This window comes from Astyanax mexicanus, chromosome 23 (genome assembly GCF_023375975.1).
Source record: "Astyanax mexicanus isolate ESR-SI-001 chromosome 23, AstMex3_surface, whole genome shotgun sequence".
NCBI lineage: Eukaryota > Metazoa > Chordata > Actinopteri > Characiformes > Acestrorhamphidae > Astyanax > Astyanax mexicanus.
In genome coordinates, this window is record NC_064430.1 from 16,759,798 (window position 1) to 16,779,726 (window position 19,929).

General features: G+C 37.3%; 1 protein-coding gene across 1 annotated transcript in view; it reads left to right on the top strand.

Annotated features, from left to right (window-relative positions):
* Positions 1-1,183: 1,183 nt before the first annotated feature.
* Positions 1,184-19,929, top strand: part of LOC103025345 (cytoplasmic tyrosine-protein kinase BMX) — a 29,583-nt gene continuing 10,837 nt past the window's right edge. The window contains exons 1-17 of the mRNA XM_007259380.4: positions 1,184-1,262; positions 1,672-1,820; positions 3,689-3,793; positions 5,493-5,574; positions 5,675-5,794; positions 6,308-6,369; positions 7,305-7,486; positions 8,924-8,980; positions 9,077-9,136; positions 10,015-10,071; positions 10,167-10,221; positions 11,126-11,205; positions 11,326-11,453; positions 12,637-12,699; positions 15,545-15,716; positions 16,876-17,092; positions 18,219-18,283. Coding sequence (XP_007259442.2) covers positions 1,680-1,820; positions 3,689-3,793; positions 5,493-5,574; positions 5,675-5,794; positions 6,308-6,369; positions 7,305-7,486; positions 8,924-8,980; positions 9,077-9,136; positions 10,015-10,071; positions 10,167-10,221; positions 11,126-11,205; positions 11,326-11,453; positions 12,637-12,699; positions 15,545-15,716; positions 16,876-17,092; positions 18,219-18,283 — 1,646 coding nt within the window. The 5' untranslated portion in view covers positions 1,184-1,262; positions 1,672-1,679. The remainder of the gene's footprint in view (positions 1,263-1,671; positions 1,821-3,688; positions 3,794-5,492; positions 5,575-5,674; positions 5,795-6,307; positions 6,370-7,304; positions 7,487-8,923; positions 8,981-9,076; positions 9,137-10,014; positions 10,072-10,166; positions 10,222-11,125; positions 11,206-11,325; positions 11,454-12,636; positions 12,700-15,544; positions 15,717-16,875; positions 17,093-18,218; positions 18,284-19,929) is intronic.

The window sequence follows — 19,929 nt, forward strand, 5'->3', positions numbered from 1 at the left end:
TAAGATAATGCAATATTTGGACTCCTGACTTAATTAACACTTCTGCATTATCTGTCACGATAACCGTTTTTGTTTAGACAACATTGTGTTCCAGACATAATTGCGATAAACAATGTCAACAGACAGTTCTTGTGGAAACAGGAGAGTCTGCCGTGATTTGAGCAGCCGTGGTTTTTATGTTTTTTGGATACAATCCGGGTTAGCACCCGAACATCCCTTTCAGACAGCTTCCTCTTGCATCCACAGTTAATCCTGTTGGATGTGGTTTGTTCTTCTTGGTGGTATGTTGACATTACCCTGGATACCATGGCTCTTGATGCATCACAAAGACTTGCTGTCTCGGTCACAGATTCGCCAGCAAGACGTGCACCAACAATTTGTCCTCTTTTGAACTCTGGTATGTAACTCATAATGTTGTGTGCTTTGCAATATTTTGAGCAGAACTGTGCTCTTACCCTGCTAATTGAACCTTCACACTCTGCTCTTACTGGTGCAATGTGCAATTAATGAAGATTGGCCACCAGGCTGCTCCAATTTAGCCATGAAACCTCCCACGTTAAAATGACAGGTGTTTCAGTTTCACTGTCCAACCCCTGTATAATGACAATGTAATTGATTCCATCCTAAAAATTACTCCAAACATAAAAACTAACAAGAATGAGTGCCAGTAACAGGAGTAAGTTCCAGTAACAGGAGTGAGTGCCAGTACCATGAGTGATTACCAGTAACAGGAATGAATGCCATTAACAGGAGTGATTTTTTTTTTTGTCATAAATATCAAATAATTGAACATGCAGGCTATCATTTCACATGAGTTTGGTAACGAACTTCAGTTTAGAAACCTTTTAAAAAATTAAGTAGCTTTCAGCTTTTAAGTAAAGCTGAGTTTGACCAGTGCATGTTTTGAATAGTTAAACACAGTTGTTATTAGATTCAGAGTTGGAAAAAAGATACAAAAAATAATTTTAATTTGGAAGAGTTGCAAGCATTTTTTTTTTCTTTTTTCTTTACTTAGCATACCTATGTATTCCTCTGATGGACCTGTGTAGGTATGTGGTTTCATACAAAGGAAGTTAGTGTTTGTTCTGAATAGTGTCAGGGTCATGCAAATACATTAAGCAAACAGTGCCCTGCTGCCACACAGAGGCCTTTGTGAAGCAGCACCTTCTTTTAACAGATATCAGGAAACTGCACCAGGCTTTTGCAGCTATAGTTTAATTCGGGACCCAAAAGGCCAGACGATCGTTTCTCAGCCGGCACAGGTATGATATTTACCGTTATAAAACCTTAATGTGATTTAATTTATTGTGAGACTTTATACCAATGATACACTGATGCTCCTAGTTGTGATAGTGGAAATATGCAGGGAATGTAAAACAGCAGTGTTTTCCTTTTTTCGTTTTTATTCTACTGAGCGTGGTGTTTTGTGTTAAGTATGGTCAATCGGGGGTTGTATACTGCTTAATACTGTTTTCTCAGGTTATGACAGTTAGAGGTAGAGGTGCACACAGCTGAAAGGATGTTGATGTTTTGCTTAATTGCACGTAATAAAGCAATCATTCTCTATGCTGCTATAAACATTGTTGTAAAGCACTCTAACAACAAAGTTTTATTAGTAGTGTGTCTTATTCTCTGTGTGTCTCTGTGTGATTCTCTGGTGCCTGTGTCCAGTTGTCCTGATGAGCGAAGAAGGGGTGGTTAAAGAAGGCATCCTGCTGAAGATGTCTCAGCAGAAGAAGAAAATCTCACCCAAAAACTATAAGGAGCGGCTCTTCATACTGACCAATAAGACTCTGAGTTACTACGAACATGAAAAGGGGGTATGGCTTTTCATTGCATTTTTTCAGGCTTATTAGTTCATAAATATAGAATAGGAAAGGAGCAGATTGTTGTTTACAGTTAAGCCCTTCAAGGCCTATTCACACTAAATCCCTACCTGGACAGGATTAGTTTCTCAGGGGGTCCTGAGGCAATTTTCTCTTTGTAGGTGGTTCGCTATGATTTTATACCCATCCGGAACGACCATGTATGTGTTTTTCTCAGACGTCCTCTAAGAAAATTACAGGCTGAATTATCTACTGTTTTTCGTTACGGTGTTTCATCAGCTTGCGTTTAATAAAATAGCTATTTGTTCACTGCCACGCACCATAATTACACTTTGGGCGTGCGTTTCCACGGAGAAAAAGCAAACACAAAAGCAAATGAAAATAGAGGAGCTACTGAAAACGATGTCATGTGACCGAGAAAGCCAAAAAACTCACAGGTCCTACAGTTTTTTCAATTGCAGTCTGGATGCTAAATTTGTAAAAGTAAAAGTGTGAAATATTTTTTTTCATAGACGTCCCCCAGAGGAAATAATCCCGTCCAGATAGGGCTTAAGTAAGGTTTTTATTCCTTAAGTAGGATTTTAATCCTATGGCATAGTGTTGCCTTACTCTATTAACCATACTCTATTTTTTATTTATTTATTATTTATTGAATTACTTATTTGTTGATTTGCTTGTCCGCTTATTTATTTGTCTTTAATATAACAGTACATGGCATATATACTACTTACTAATTCTACTAAATATCCACTACTAATTAAATAAATTACAAATAAAATGCTTCTCTGGTAAACTTTTGTTTACATTCCTCCCCTGACTTTCTGTTGTGCTCAGCGTGAGTTTCTGCTTGTTCTTGTTTTCCCGTCCATTCTAGGGCTCCCTATCTCCTTATAAGGGCGTATTTTCTTGGCCGTGTCCCAATTCACTAGCCGGGGCAGCGGTAGTGTATTGGACCTTAACCCTGACGACACGGGTTCAATCCCGTGTGAGGAGTATTGTGTTTATTTATTTATTTTTCCTTTCTTCTTTTTTTGTTTACCTGCTTTGAATTCAACCGTTCTGCAATTGGGTTCAACAACCCTCTGGGCTGGAGAGCTACTAGTCTGTAGCATTCCATCCTATTACACATCATACAAGCCATATAATGGCTTGGAAAATATCTGTCCAGTGGCCAAACTTAATTGCAGACCCCTGGCTAATGTTACAAGTAAAATGCTGACTATAATAAAGCAGGGATTAAATATATATTTCTGTTCCAGTTGATTTGGTTGGAAACAACACAAACCGACTTGTTATAAATGCTTTTTTATTTATTTTTTACTTCTGTCTTCCTGTTGCCAATTATTTTTCCAGTTACTACAAAACACATTAAGAAATAGTACATTTAATATAATAAAGAGATATTTTTATCCAGTAGATGTTTCAGTAGCATATACTTATCTGATATTTCCCAGATTTATTTATTAAAATTCCACCAATATCATTCCCACTGATAAATACAAACTCGTGGTGGAAATTATGTGCAATCATTTTCTAAAATGTTTCTGACATGACTTGAAAGCAGCATAAGCACAGCATAGCAAAAGGAAGATGTGGCAGGAAGACTTACAACTGTTCTGTTATTTGTTCCGCTGTCTGGTGTCATCAAGGAAAGGAGGGTTCTCCTTATGAGTTTTGGTTCCTTCTAAGGTTTTTCCCCTCTCAGTCTGAGGAAGAATTTAATTGCTACTTTATGCTTTATGCAGGGGGTAAGATAATATTTTTGAATTTAATGCATATGCATGAATATTTATTCAGACAAGCCTTTTTGTGTGTATTTTTTTTTTCAATGCATTATTGTGTGCTTTTTCTCATTGTTGCAGAAGCGGAAGGCAAAGAAGGGAGTGGTGGCAGCAGAGAAAATTTGCTGTGTGGAGATAGTTGAGCCTGAAGACAATGCACCTGCACAGAGAGAGTTTCCCTTTCAGGTTTTAGTCATTAACACACACATATTCACACTTACATGATTCCTTATAATTTGTGCATGAACAAAAATATGGTGTTAGTATATCATGATGCAACAGCGACTAATTATCTGGGCAATACACTAGGTTAGCCATTTAGCTCAAACCTGCAAACTATAGCTAATAGTTGGGTTAAATCGAAGTCTGATCACATTTCCAAAATTACAGGTTTAAGTTGATTTTTCACATATATATATATATATATATATAATGAGTTAGCTGAGCTGAGCTAGCTAACTAACTTAGCTAAGCTTTTGTTTATCAAAATATTGACTGCATTTCTCAGTGTAAACTAGTTCCGTGTGATTTAAGTAGCACGGCTGTGGTACACATATGATAAAAACTTGTATTGCTTAAGTAAATTCAAGGATTCAAGGAGATTTTATTGTCATTGGCATCACATGTGGTACATAAGGATCTCACAATCCAGTTTACAGTTTACAAGAGCTGTTGTTAAAATAGATAATATAGATAAAAAATAAGATAACAAAATAAAATAATTAAATGAAAATAGAATAGAAGAAAATAAATAAAAAAAATACAAATTTTTTTTTTGCTATAGCAGCATGATAATGGAATTAGAGCAGTAGAAGATAAAGTGTCTCAGTGCGGTTTAAAGTGACAGTGTTTGTTAATTGTCAGTGCAGTGTGTTGTTTAGGTGGAGTTTAGGAACCTTACAGCTTCTGGAATTAAGTTGTTTCTCAGTCTGGTAGTTTTGCACTTGATGCTCCGCAGCCTCTGGCCTGAGGGGAGCGGGACAAAAAGTGCAAAAGTGCTTTTCCTGATTCTGGAGGTGTAGATGTCTGTGGTGCTGGGGAAGCTGACTCCAACAACCTTCTGTGCAGCCTTCACCACCCTCTGCAGAGCTTTGTATGATTTGTATGATTAGAGAATTTTTGACTAGAACAGAACTGATGTATTTTCAAGTTGTACTTTTGTCCAAAAAAATTGAAATATGTATTTGGCATTTGGCATTTGGCTACTACGCTTTTTTTCCCAAAGCCAAAGTTGTCTGAAACTGGTTTCAAGAACATGACAACAACTCACTGAGTTCACTGTTGTTCTGTGACCTTTCCAGTACCTTGATTTGAATCCACTAGAACACTTGTGATACATAAAAGTTCACCAGAATATTTGAATAATTTCCATGGCACACTGTCATGAAACATGAACCAGAATTTCCAAGGAATGGTTAATATATTCTTCTGAAATTTGTAGCCATAAAGTTTGTATATATATAATTATTACATTATTACAAGAAGTTTATCTTGCTATTGGGAAGACTTACTATATGGAGCATTTTTGTCAGGATTTCAGCAATGCATTTAGCTTCAAGAGCGTTAATGAGGTCAGTATCCCCAACTCATTCCACAAAACACAGTTCCACTGCTCCACACCTCAGTGCTGGGGGTCTTTATACCTCTCCTGCTGACACCTGACATTAGGCATATTTATCTGCTCTGCTGGCAGTGTTTCTGTATAAGAACTAGACAAGCTGTGTGTGTGCATTTGCATCTCTGCGTCAGCAATGGCTGCAACTTAGTAACTGAAGTAACTGAATTCATTATTCATTCAATATAAAGAGTGTCCACATTCAGGCTGCATGCACAATGCAAATCTTTGATCTTTTTTTAAAGGATAATTGATCTTTTTTTCCTCTAGATTGCATATGACGACTGCATCCTGTACCTGTTTGCAAAGGATGATGCAGATAGGAGAGACTGGATAGATGTCTTAATGAATGGTAATATGTTTTGGCCTTACTAGCTTTTATTGATCATGAACTCTAATAGAACAACAGTTACAAGACTGAAGGCAAGAAAAGCATCTCTCTTTGTTAACAGTAATAAAGGACAATTCCAAGCTCTCTATAAAGTACCACAAAGGATTTTGGATGGACGGAAAGTTCTCCTGCTGTGGCCAGACTGTGAAGAACGCTCCAGGCTGCATTCAGTGGCATAAAGGTGTGTTTTTACCTGTGTTTCCACTTTTAGTGGAAGTGCATTCCAAGTGAGATTGGATGATTTCTATCGGTTTGTCTTCCTTAGTTGTCTGTACAAAGACTTAATATGACTCTGATTCTGAGTCACTCCATGACAGTCTGGCACGACACCATTGCAGTCTTTGGCAACATTGACGTGATGTTAAGAACAATTTTTGTCATGGTCCTCACGCATTTAGTTTTGCGTCGTGCAGCCGTCTGCCAATGGTGCTGAATGTCCACAATTGTGGCTATTGGGTTCTCTCTCTTTGTGGTTAACTTATCCCCGTCATATCCTTCATGTTGCTGGTGCATGCATTCTTTTATCCTCATATCCTTCACTCTAGACAATATTTTTTTTCGATCAAGCAACAATTCAAATTGCATATGATTAGTGAATAGCCACATTTGACACTTAGTTAAATTAAATGATTTTACAGTTAAAAATGTAGCAATTTAATGAAACAGACCTTAACAGATTTTTTTACTTTTACAGATTCTGCAGATGGTCTAATATCATCGGTTCGCAGGTTTGGAGCGTCTTCTTTGTCTTCCAAGGTGACTAGAGATAATTAATGCCTAATTGTGTGTTCACAAGAGTTGACTGAATTGCCTGTAAACTATATAAAATTGAATAGCAAGAATGTTTTACATAAAATTGGATATTCCCAAACATTACTCAACTATTTTGAGTTAGCTGAACATTTTAGTTGAACCAACTTATAATAATGGTGTTTAGTCTGTTGCCATTGGCAAATTCTTTTCCATTGGCCTCTGGCTTGTTTCAAGTGCTTTTGGTTTGTCTTTTAAACTTAAAAATGAACGTTTGTTCAACTTCATACAGTATTATAAATGACTAAATTAGGTTTTGAATTCATGTTAGGCAACAAATTACCTCAAATTACTTGAGTAGACCTAACTTATTAGGGGTTATAGTGTAGTAGTGTCTTAACCAGTATCAAACAGCAGGTACAACTCAAACTAATTAAATCTGTTTTGTGCTAAACCTGATATTGCCAAACACAGCAAAAATAAAATAGTTAAATCAACCATCCTTTTAGTTAACTTGATGTTTTAGGCTATGTTGTCTCATGTTTATTTTTAAGCTGTATGCACTCTTTTAATGTGACAAATATTCAACATTTGACTGAACTTTTCACCCTCCTAAACTCGCGCTCATGCGCAGTAGTCTCTAATGGTCTGTTACCATTGTTCCAATTGGTCCAATCGGTCATGTATCAGATTTTAATACCACATTGTAAATGTCACATTAAATGTCACACCTGAATTACACATCTGTGTCACATATGCAACAGTTTACCGGCTGTAAATGTGAATGTAGCTTAACCACTGAGCCACCACTGCCCAAATGTTTACACCTAATAAGGACAAAAGACCCCCTCACCTAAAATGAACTCTTTCATCCAGTCTGTTATTTTGTAGTAGTGCTTTTTTAGCTTGAAGTCACATTTTCTTCCTTTGTTGATTTTCAGCACAGGGAAAGCGTCCACTTGCCCCCCATCCCAGAGAGTGAGGTCAGCAGTGCTTTGGAGATCATGGCTCTGTATGACTACTCCGCCCAGAGTCCTGAAGAGCTGAGTCTGGTGAAAGGGAGCGTGTATGTCTGTTTGGAAAAGAGCTCAGATGACTGGTGGAAAGTCAGAGACACAGATGGGTAGGAGAACTGTTGGAAACTTATACAAATTAACTGCAAAAACAAAAAAACAAGGGGATAATGCTGTGTTCATATGCTAGTCAAAAAATCCTCCTTTTCACTTGAGATCACAAAATTACAAGCATGTTATTTTCAAGTCTTTTGTTTTCGGAGCAATGTAAAAAATGTCAAATGCAAGGATTGTTCTTACCTGCTTCTTGACAAAAGGTGCTAGCAGAGGGCAGAGGAGTCAATTTGCTATAGGTAGAATAATAAATAGATCTATTTGTAGTTAAAGCAGCATAGATTACAGATGAAAAAAAATATGCACAAACAACCAAACAACAGCTGCTTTACTGTTAAAAATAAAGGATAGTATATCATCCTGTACTGATTCTGTCTTCTTCTAAGCCTTGTTAACAGGGACATGTTATGAAAACTCAGTATTGTGATCTCACAGAAAGGAAAAGTAAATAAAACCACCCTTGTACCACCCCTCACCTGTCAACCACCAGAGCCCTATCCACTCAATCAGCTGAAGAAACGCCATTTCTTTTTTTTTTTTTTGGTTGAGACCGTCAGAATGTACACAGCAAGATAAGCCAGCGGACTTCATCTGACCAGGGGATCTGTACTGATTCCGTCTTCTTCTAAGCCATGTTAAAGGGGACATATCATGCAAAACTGACTTTTTGCATGCTTTCATATTTTTACTTGGGTCTCAACTGCCCCTATAAACACACCAAATATATTAATGCATTCATCTGTTTTCTGTGAGTCAGATGAAAGAGTTTAATAGAATAAGGAATAATAAGCTTCTACGAGCCATTTGAATTGCTCCCTTATTGTTACGTCCTAGGGAAACGTGTAGTGAACCACCCTAAACCACCCCTCACCAAGCAACCCTAATTTGAGCCCACCCACTTAATCAGTTGAAGACATGCCATTTTGTTTTTGTTTTTTTTGGTTGAGAACCTCAGACAGTACACAGAAGGATTAGCCAGCAGACTTCGCCTGACTGAGGGATCTGTACCTACTGTCCATGTACTTTCAAATAATGAGTTTTGTGCTTCTGTCGCAGTTTAGCTTGTTTGTGCTTTGCCATTTAGCACAAGCTAAAAATAATGAGTGGTAAATACTGAGAGGCATGACCAGCAACAGCTTATTTGCATAAAAGTGACAGAGCCCTTAAACCACTCATTCTGGGCTGAGCTCTCTTTATGTGAGAGTGATTTTGTGCAAAGAACTTTATGAACATGTTTTTGTGTTGCCAAGTTTTATTATGTGCAACTTCACAGCCGGGAACTTGTATTTACCTTAATTCCAACTCTACATATACGCAGCATAAGAATGTATTGTGCCTTACGTCAGTGTGTGTTGCAGCACACATGCACAAGTGAGTGAGTTCCAACCTTAGCTCCTGTGATGGTCTTGCTTAATTCATTTTTTTCTGCCTAGTTTTGAAGGATTCATCCCTGCTAATTACACAAAGGAGCTGGAAATTAAAGACTACAGGTAAGAATCCATGGAAAATTTACTTTTCTGACTAAAGTTGTTTTAATTTTGGCCTATCAATAGACCTTGTAATGCATTCTATTTGACAATTTGCAGCATAAAGACTGAAATACCAAGGAGATCCCTAAAAGAGCGACCCAGTGGAACTAAATCACAGTAGGTCCTGGTTGTTTCTGTATATTTTTCTTCTTATGCATTCCACCAGAGGGAGACATTACATGTATGCACTGAATGAGCTTCTCACACTTGAATAGGCCACAACAAAACCTGTTTGTGCTAGTATACACAAGATTGAATGAACATTGAATTATTAAGGATAATTATGAGATTCTAATGTTAACTATACACTAGATGACTTTGAAAAGACTCTAAAAAGACTTTTAATAGACTAAAATCTGACATTTCTCTCACATCTAGAGACACAGACTAAGATTTTGTAAAGACTGCAGATCTTGCAGAGTCAATATTTGCAAGACTGCAACTAGATTCTTTAAGAGATTTTTATTTATCATTATAGATTATTATAGATTTACTATTATGGATTATTGTCTAAAGAGACACTCTTGCTCACACCACAGCTCCACCAGTTTCTCCTGCTTTTGTACACTCCAGGAGAACCGTGGTTTTCGAGTCATTGCCGGAGTCTCAACCATGTCTGGCTTGCCGTAGCTCTCATATTGGTTGTTGACAAGTCACTATTTGCATGAGCCGAGTCTCAAGACTTACGATAATATTAAACACAGTTGATTTTATCTGAATGCAGGAGGTGAAAAAGACTGAATAAAACTTTCAATTCAAACCATCTTACTCTGAAAGATCAAGATGATTAGACCACAACTCGACTTGATTTCATTCTGACATGTAAATTTGTGTGCGATAGTGAAATTGCTTAAAAAGTCACAATTATGATTCTTAATTCCAAGTCACTGGATTAGATCAGGAAATCCCTTGCAATGATAATTTCTTCTAATGCATTGCTGAAAAGCATGATTATTAATGAGTGAATTACACTGTTTCTGTTTTTAAACTTACAGTTCAGCTGAGTCACTTTCAAGCATCTCACCAGAGAAAGACAGCATAGAAGACTACCCGTGAGTATCTTACTATTCATCTCTTAATCACTTAAAAATTTTATGACATGCATTTACCCAGCTAATTGGTTGTGTTTTGGTTTGAACCTCTCCAGCTGGTATGTGGGAAACATGTCTCGAGCAAAGACTGAGCAGATGCTTCGCGAGAAGGTGAATAACATCTTTTACCTGTTACTTAAACTGTACTTTTATCAACCAATAGGAAAAATCAATTCAGCCACATTTACTAACTGTTATTAAAGTAACATTATATAGCATAAATAAAACTTCCAAAACCATCACTGATTGTGGAAACTTCGCACTAGACCTCAATCAGTTTGGACTGTGTCTCTACACTCTTCCTCCAGACTCTGATCCCTTGATTTACAAAAAAAAAAAAAAAAAAATTAGTGATGATCAGTGATGGTTTGGAGAGACATATCATCTGCTGGTGTTGATCCACTGTGTTTTATTATCAAGTCTAAAGTCAGTGCAGTTTTGTTTTCCCACAAAATCTTACAGCACTTCATGCTTTCCTCTACTGACATCTTTTATGGAGATGCGGATTTCATTTTCCAGCAGGACTTGGAACACTGCCCACACTGCCAAAAGTACCAATTGGTCTTATAAAATATTCTAATTTACTGAGATACTGATTTTTGGGTTTTCATTGGCTGTAAGCCAATATAAATATATGTCAATCCATAGCATCTGAGATCTGGGCTCTGAATTGGTCACTCCAAAAAGCAGGTTGTGTTTCTAAATCATTCTGTTGTGGACTTGCTCTGTTGCTTTGGGTCATTGTCCTGTTGCATCACCTAACTTGAACTCAATTAACCTGTAAAATTTAAATTTAGTTAAAAAAAGTTTATTTTTTAATTAAATGTGCAGTTTACCAGTTTTCTTTAAGCACAGACAATATCCACAATAATTCTAAAAAAAAGTATATTGAGTACCATGATGACCAAATTTACCACAATATGACAAAAATAGTCATATTGCTCACCCCTATTTGTGTGACAAGTCTTTTGGTGAGTAATGCACTCCGTTTATTAAATGTTTCTTCTCTCTGTAGGGAAAGGTTGGCTCTTTTGTGGTCAGAGATTCCAGTAAAAGGGGATCCTACACAGTATCTTTATTAAATCAAGCAACAGAGTAAGTAAACGTAGAGGAAAATAAAAAAAAAATAGGAAATTTGATTTAACTTGGTTAAATGTCCCCACCCACTCAAAATGAGTAATAGTAGCATTTTTGTACTGTTTGATGTGTTTACAGTGAGGTAACTGGGACAGTCAGTCATTACCTCATTAACGTGAATGCCGAGGGGAAATATTATCTGGCCGAGAACCACCTTTTCGACACCATCCCCCGAATGATAGAGTACCACCAACATAATTCAGCAGGTATGGGGACTTTCCGTTACTACTGCTAAAATGCCACAGCATACAAACAGGATATGGACAACCCCGTGCTGCCAAAAATAAAGGTGACAAAAATCATGTCAGTGGACAGGGATTTATGCATGTTACATCATTTTATGAGCATGTCCTTTTTATGTACGTGGGCTCTGGAAAAAAATAAGAGACCACTTAAAAATGATGGGTTTCTTTGATGTTAACAAATTGAAAACCTCTGGAACATAATCAAGAGGAAGATGGATGAGCACAAGCCATCAAACCAAACTGAACTGCATAAAGTCATCCAAAAGCAGTGTGTAAGACTGGTGTAGGAAAATGCGCCCTGACAAACTACGCAAGCAATATATCAGATTAAACTGCACTTGAAGAGCCGTTTAACTCATATAAAAGGAGTATATTTGTTGTTCTCACCAAACAAAGTATGAAACCGGATCAATTGCCCCTCCACTAGGTGGCCTCAGTGTGGTTGTTTTGGTCACACCCAAGTACAATTTTTACTTTCACACAAATGAATCAGTCTGTCATGTCTAGGAGGTGAAAAAAAGCCAGGCAGTTTGCTTTTGCTGTTTTTGCAGCTATAGCTGCACAGCTGCACCAAGAGATGTGTGGGTATGAGAAAGAAGCACGTAGCTCATGTGTAAAGGCAAAAAGATGGATAAATTTCGTTCATGTCGCATGCCCATGGATTGGAAAAGTGTCCGATTTAGGACCAAAAATGTAAGTGTATTGTTCTTTTGTGTTCTATATTTCCTGAAGTGACCTTCTACATAATGATAATGATCGGTGGAGAGTAGAAGTGGTTCTTGGTCTTGGCTCATGTACATGCTCATAAAACAATGGCAAACAGACAAGTCACCTTCCAACATCCTCGCTATTGTTTTTTTGTTTTTTACTGTGGGATATTGTGCAATTTCCAGAAGTCTGATCACGGTAAGTTTGGGTTGGAATTGGAAAAACTATTCTGTACACTCTGTTTGATCCTCTGACCTAAATCACACACAGAAAACCCATGCTCTCACTGTGTGGGTGTGTGTGTGTGGGTGTACGAGTATGGGTAAGTGTATGTGTGTGATAGTGTCACTCTGGGTGGGTGGATATGGAAAGGGAGCATGTTTCTGAAAGTGGTATTGTGGTCTAGTTACATGCTTGCAATGCTCTTCGTTTTCAGGCATGTCGACTAGACTACGCCGCCCTGCAACAGAATCTGATGACACACCCCCTTCAGCACACGGTCAGTCAGAGTCACTAATAAATCATGCATAATGCCAGAATGCACCACATTAATTAAATATTATATGTAATATGTTATATATTTATTAAGGCTATTTAATGGTAGCTACGAAAGTTACAAATAATTACAGATAGCAAAGAGTATTGTGACGCTGTCTGGGTGGGTGCAGGAAGGACGAGGAGGCGGGCGCAAACGCAAACTACACAGACATTTATTAACAAAAATAAACACAAAATAAACATGGAATAAACAAAAGAAAGCAGGACTGAGGAAAAAAGCAAAAACACGGAGCACTGACAAACATGAAACGTACAAGGATCGACACAGGAACAGGAAATACACTATAAATAGGCTATAAATACACACGGGAAGGGGAAACACCTGGGGTTAAGGGGCAGAGCTACAAATAAACACAGGTGAGGGCAATAAAACACTAAGGAACACGGGTCACGTGGGAGACACACTCACAGGCACACCCAGAAGAAAGACAGGCACAGAAAAGGTAAATAAACACAGAAACATGAGCACAGACGTAAAACACATGACCGACGCGCCTTGCTCAGGGTGTAAGATAGGACCCTAGGACTATTTTTGCAAAATGGTAAAAAGCACACAATAAAAATAACTGATATTAACATTATTAAAAAAAGGAACTGTTTGTACACTGACAATAGGGTCCAATGCAAAATTGTAGATCTGACCCCCTCCATGCCTTCAGTTTCCATAAGCCTACAGTACTCTACCATTACAGTATGCTTAGTAAGCTTAGTCTGCCAATTAAATACATAACCTAACTAGCATATCAGATTTGGAAATTGCAAAATGTAATACAAAAATAAAACCAAAAAAGTGTCATATTTGAATAGTAAAATTTAAGTACGTGTAACTGACACATAAACTCAAACTCTTGTGTGACCTTCTTTGTACCAAAATTTTAAATGAACAAATAAAAAGAAATTTATTTTTAAAAAAATATTGTAATTTTTATGATTCAAATTATAGATTAGAAGCCAATTTCAGTTCTGTACATTTAAATACGCCATCAATTAAAAAAAAAAAGTTGTATAAAATGTAAATAAATGTACCATGTTTTTCACACTATAAAGCGCCCCAGATTATAAGGCGCAGTATCAATAAATGTTAATTTTCTGGTCTATTTCCATGCATAAGGATTATATGACATTTTAAGCAGCACTAGTAAGGAACAGGGGTGTCACCTGATTCCCTTTAAGTCAGCAGGTCTCGCTGCTGGGTGGTGAGACCTGTAAACCTAAGCTAAGTTAAGCAAACAAAACTGTAAAAAAAAATATATATATATATACATATTTTAAAGTCACTTGAGCACTGGATGTTGATCTACACAGATTTCTCTTCTGAAAACTGTTTATTTGGGTGAGTAAAGCGCTTCACTTTCTGTGACAAACTGCCGCAAACAGTTCCAGAAAAATGTTCTTCAGCGTAAATGTGTAATAACTGTGGATATTCCACCACCTACAGTACATAATATCATCAAAATATAAGGAGAATCAAGAGGAATCAGTGTGTACATGGGACAAGGCCGGATGCCGGTGATCTTCAGGGCCTCAGCCAGCACTGCATTAAAAGCAAGCATGGTTTTGTACAGGAAATCACTGCATGATAAATTTGTAACAAATAATGTACTTTTGATGTATAATTTGGGTAACATTGTTGTTACTTTTAAATAGACTTCAAAAAATGCTTTAAAAATACATAGAAGAAGAAAAAATTATAGTATATTCTGGAGATCAATAACCTACAATGTAATGAAAACTATACTTTAAAAACAGAATGAATCACTTCACATTAGAACATCTTGTACATTAGTCATTATATGTTCAAGACTGCCAGACTCATCTCATCGTGTTCTCAGAACCTCTAAGCTCTTGTCTGAGAGTGATCTGGATTTTCCTTGTAGATTTCTTGTGAACTTGTTGTATATTTCTAAAAATAATGGTGGTACAAAAACAAAAAACAGCAGAACTATTTTTGTGAACGAGCTGTGAGTGTGAATAACTGACCAATTGCTCAAGATGCTGGCTGCTACTATGTTGCTAGCAAACTGTAACATTTACTATTAACCACTCTGTCACTCACTCACTGTGACACCCCTCCTCCACAGGCTGGTAAGTCATACTACAGTATGTAAGGTATGTAAGGAGGTTTGATGTATCACGGCACATCAAACCTCCTTATATATATATATATATATATATATATATATATATATCAAATCAAAGAAATTAATTTTTACTCAGAAAAAAAAACTAATTTGTAAGTGGTCTCTTCTCTTATATATATATATACATATATATATATATATATATATATATATATATATATGTATATATATATATATATATATATATATATATACATATATATATATATATATATATATATATATGAGAAGAGACCACTTACAAATTAGTTTTTTTTTTTTTCTGAGTTACAATGAATTTCTTTGATTTTACCTAACTAAAAACCTCTGAAAGGCTTGTGGAGGAGAACATGCCAAGGTGCATGAAAACTTTGATTAAAAATCAGGGTTATTCCACCAAATATTATTTCTGATCTCTTAAAACTTTATGAATATGAACTTGTTTTCTTTGCATTATTTGAGGTCTGAAAGCTCTGCATCTTTTTTGTTATTTTAGCCATTTCTCATTTTCTGCAAATACATGCTTTCAATGACAATATTTTTATTTGGAATTTGGGAGAAATGTTGTCCGCAGTTTATAGAATAAACTAAATATAGGGACAGGGCAGTGGATTGGATCAGTAAATGCCCCTGAATCTGAGTGTGTGTGATGTGTTTTGTCTTCAGGTGAATGGGAGCTGTGTCGTGAAGACGTGGAACTGGTGAAGGAGCTGGGCAGTGGGCAGTTTGGGGTGGTGCAGCTAGGCATGTGGAAGGGTCAGCATGAAGTGGCGATTAAAATGGTGAAAGAGGGCTGCATGTCGTCTGATGATTTTATAGATGAAGCCCAGATCATGATGTGAGTTCCTCTGACATAGTTTTGCTTCCTCTCCCAGTTTCTATTTACGCTGCAGCCGACTTTAAACCTTAGTAGCAATGCGGTACAGTGTGTACCTGTGTCTGCGCATGCGTGTGGTTTGTGCATGTTGTCTGGTTTAAGTGAGTGTGTGTCCATTTTCAAGGACTGGTATTTTAATGGTACACTGGTTTGAGGTTTTACTGAGATCTAGGTCGTGTGGTGGTTCTCATATATATATTATTTAAAAGAATTTGAGTTTGGTGTGTGTGTGTTTGGTATGTAAGTGGTATCTTCAAAACTCTAGAAACTGTACCATAACAAGCCTGGAATTTTTTTATATATAAGAAGTAAAATTCTTCCAAACACGATAACTATATCTGATTGCTATTATTTGAGCAATATACTCTCTTAGAAATAATTGTGATAAATTATAGTATTGTTATTTTAAGACACATTTTATGCCACTGATATAATGATAAAATGACAGTATGAAGAATAAACAGAAACTAAATATATATTTTTAAATATCCTAAATAAATAAAACATGCAGCTCTGGAAAAAATTAAGAGATCACTTCAGTTTATGAATCAGTTTCTCTGATTTTAATATTTATAGGTATATTTTAAGTAAAATGAACATTGTTGTTTTATTCTAGAAACTACAGACAACATTTCTCTCAAATTCCAAATAAAAATATTGTCATTTAGAGCATTTATTTGCAGAAAATGAGAAATGGCTTAAATAACAAAAGAAAAGATGCAGAGCTTTCAGGCCTCAAATAATGCAAAGAAAACAAATTCATATTCATAAAGTTTTAAGAGTTCAGAAATTAACATTTGGTGGAATAACCCTGATTTTTAATTAGTTTTCATGCATCTTGGCATGTTCTCCTCCACCAGTCTTACACACTGGATAACTTTGTGCCTTTACTCCTGGTGCAAAAATTCAAGCAGTTCAGTTTGGTTTGATGGATTGTGATCATCCATCTTCCTCTTAATTACATTCCAGATGTTTTAAAGTTGGTGAAATCAAAGAAACTCAGAATTTTTCAGTGGTCTCTTATTTTTATCCGGATCTCTATGATTGTGTTATGTTCTGTAGTTAACATACTTTTTTTATGTTTTTGGTGTGTTTGCTTGTGTCTGTTCTGTTCTTAAAGGAAACTGAGGCATCCTAAGCTAGTGAGGCTACATGGTGTGTGCACCGAACGTTTTCCCATCTATATTGTGACCGAGTTTATGAGTAATGGCTGTCTGCTGGACTTCCTGAGGAGCCATGGAAAAGAAATGCAGCCTCCACAGCTTCTTAACATGTGTCTGGATGTGTGTGAGGCTATGGCCTACCTCGAGGATCAGCAGTTCATTCATAGAGATCTCGTAAGCGTGCATACTCACCCCAGCTCACATACAGTTCACCTACATGCCTATATGTCTGATGTTTAGAATCATGTTCAGTATCAATCAGGCGTGAGAAGAGAGATAGAAATGATATTTTGTTTCCTGTCCTGCATGTGTCATTATGTCATGCCAAGCTGATCTAGTTTCAAGCTGGCTAGCACTGCTGGAGCAGGATTAGCATTACTCGCTAAGCACAGTAGCACTAGCTCTTTCACAGTTCAGAGTGAAGAGTAACTGTTTCATTTTCTTTTCTACAACAAGAGGTAAGTATTATCAGCCTGTAGCCTGCATGTTTACCGTGTTAAAACAAGCTACGTACCGGAACACTCAGGATTCCTCAGTGTAGTGCTGTCGGACGGCATTAGCCTCTAATCGCGGCCAGCAGTTAGCTGCTAATGCTAATGCTACTGCACCCATTCTTAGTGGAAATCTGGAAATCTAAGTTTACTGTAAATAAACAGAAGGGCTTTACTCACCCAAATAAACACTTTTCAGAAGAGAAATCTGTGTAGATTAACATCCAGTGCTGGTTTGACTTTAAAATAAAATGTTTTACTTATCTTACAGTTTTGTTTACTTAGATTAGCTTTACAGGTCTTCCACCCAACAGCGAGATTAATGGTGATAACAGTGCGCTTTATAATCCGGTGTGCTTTATAGTGCGAAAAATACAGTACCTAGATGTTTTACCATGACATGGTGGACAGCTTAAGCCTTACCCTTAGTAAAGTACAAAGTTAAATAAACTCTTATTTAACCACCAAAAAAAATCCCCCGCCTCAAAGTAAACTGTATAAAATTGACAAAAAAGTACACTAAATTGATTTTTTTCATTTCTTTATAATTAAAATAATGTGTTAATTATTAATACTAATTAAATGGGAATTCTGAAATTTAAACACTTATTATGCAGATAAAAAAGGCCCCTTATATTGATATTGACATATACACAGCAACAGTAATTTATATACTGCTTTTTTCAAACTGCAGCTTATTTTAACACATATTCCCATTCATCAAGGTTTATTCCACCTGGGATTAATACTGTATGGGATTGTTCATGGACTCTGAGTTTAAATATTCACATTTGTCTCTTGTCATGCAGGCTGCCAGGAACTGTTTGGTGGATAAAGATCTTACAGTTAAAGTGTCTGACTTTGGAATGGCAAGGTAACACCCCCCACCCCACCCCACCATCATCACCACCACCACCACCATACCCACACACACCTGCATACACATACCTACTTCCAGCACAAGAGCACAAATACCTGATGCAAATTAAGCTTTGGACCCAATGCACAACTTTTATAGGTTTTAACAGACACTTCCCTATTTATTGATTAATATCTGGAACAAAAAAAATGTCCAGCACATTCTAAACAACTAGGGATCCTAGACTACACATAAACTAAACGACTCCAAACTGCTGCTGAACCAAACCATGCACACCCCAAACCACGCCTCACAACAGTGTGCTGTTATCGTCCTTTACAAACGACATTGAGTTAGAAAACAGGGTCATTATTGTCTGATCAGACTGCAAGATAAGCAGGATATTCCCAGGCTTAAAAAGGTCAAGAGGTCAATTTTCTTTAAGCCAGGGCAGACCATCTGGCTTAGGGTCTGCATTTAATGATTATTGATTAGTAAGTGGTCCTGCCCCCCTGTGAAAAAGTCTGTATAATCTGTGCTGTCAGACGAGTAGGAAGTCATATCGGGCTGTCGGGCTGTCGAGTTGACCGTGGTGCTGTCCCATCAGCGCCAGACTCCAGCCTGCTTACTGTCAGTGTGTGAGCTTTGGACAAACTTCTAAATAAAGCTTCCCACTGAACTGAAGGTCTCGTGGACTCTTCTTTCTTTTGCCCGAAACCGACCCGCCCTATAAATTTTTTTTGTGAGTCCGGACCCAGACGTTGTCCAATGCGGACCCAAACTGATAAACTACTGAGAAGGATTTGTTCACACTGCAGCGACGCGGCATCGCTCCCAAACGCTTTCTCCACCTTTCTCTCGCCGCTTTGGGGCGTGTCGCCTGAAAGAGCAAGCAGTTTATCTGCCACCAGCAAGAATATGTAGAGTTGTAGTTTAGTTCTGTGTATGAACACATTTTTTTTCGCCCGATGAACCCTGCTAAAACATCCAGTTCAGGACCAGCTGGTCCTCCGTCTCTGTTATCTTAAAAAGGGGTCTCTTAAAGCACAAAAAAGCCTGAAAAGAGCTGTAATCAGCCTCTCCTCCGTTTTCTCACTCTGTAGTTCAGCCTGTGGCATGTGTGGTGCTGAAGCCCTGTCCACGTAGTGCTGATTGGCTACCGCCCAGCGAAACCGGCAAGCGAAATATCTTTTGCCGATCACCAAATGCTCTCCTCTGCCAATCAGGAAGGGGAGGAATGTACAAAAAATCTGGCCAGAGGCATTTTATTATTATTATTAGAGGTGTGCCAAAAAATCGATTCACATAAGAATCTTGATTCTCATTTACTACGATTCAGAATCGATTTAAAATGTCCCAAAATCGATTCTGAGGGGCGGGTTTTAGACTGATTTTGGGCTGGGTATTTTTGTTGGACCTGGCAACCCTGGGGATAGCGCTTGTCCCTTCAAACGGAGATCTTCCAGACACACACAGAGCGTAGGTGTTTGAGAATCACCGGTAAGATGGCAGAACAAGCACTATATTACCTTAGATTAACGTGTAGTTTTAATGTTTTATGGCAGAATGCTTCATAACAAGCATAAAAAAGATCGCTAGTAGTTAGTTTCAGTAACTGTTAGCTAGCTAACTAGCTAACTTTCCAGTTCCACCTTAAATAA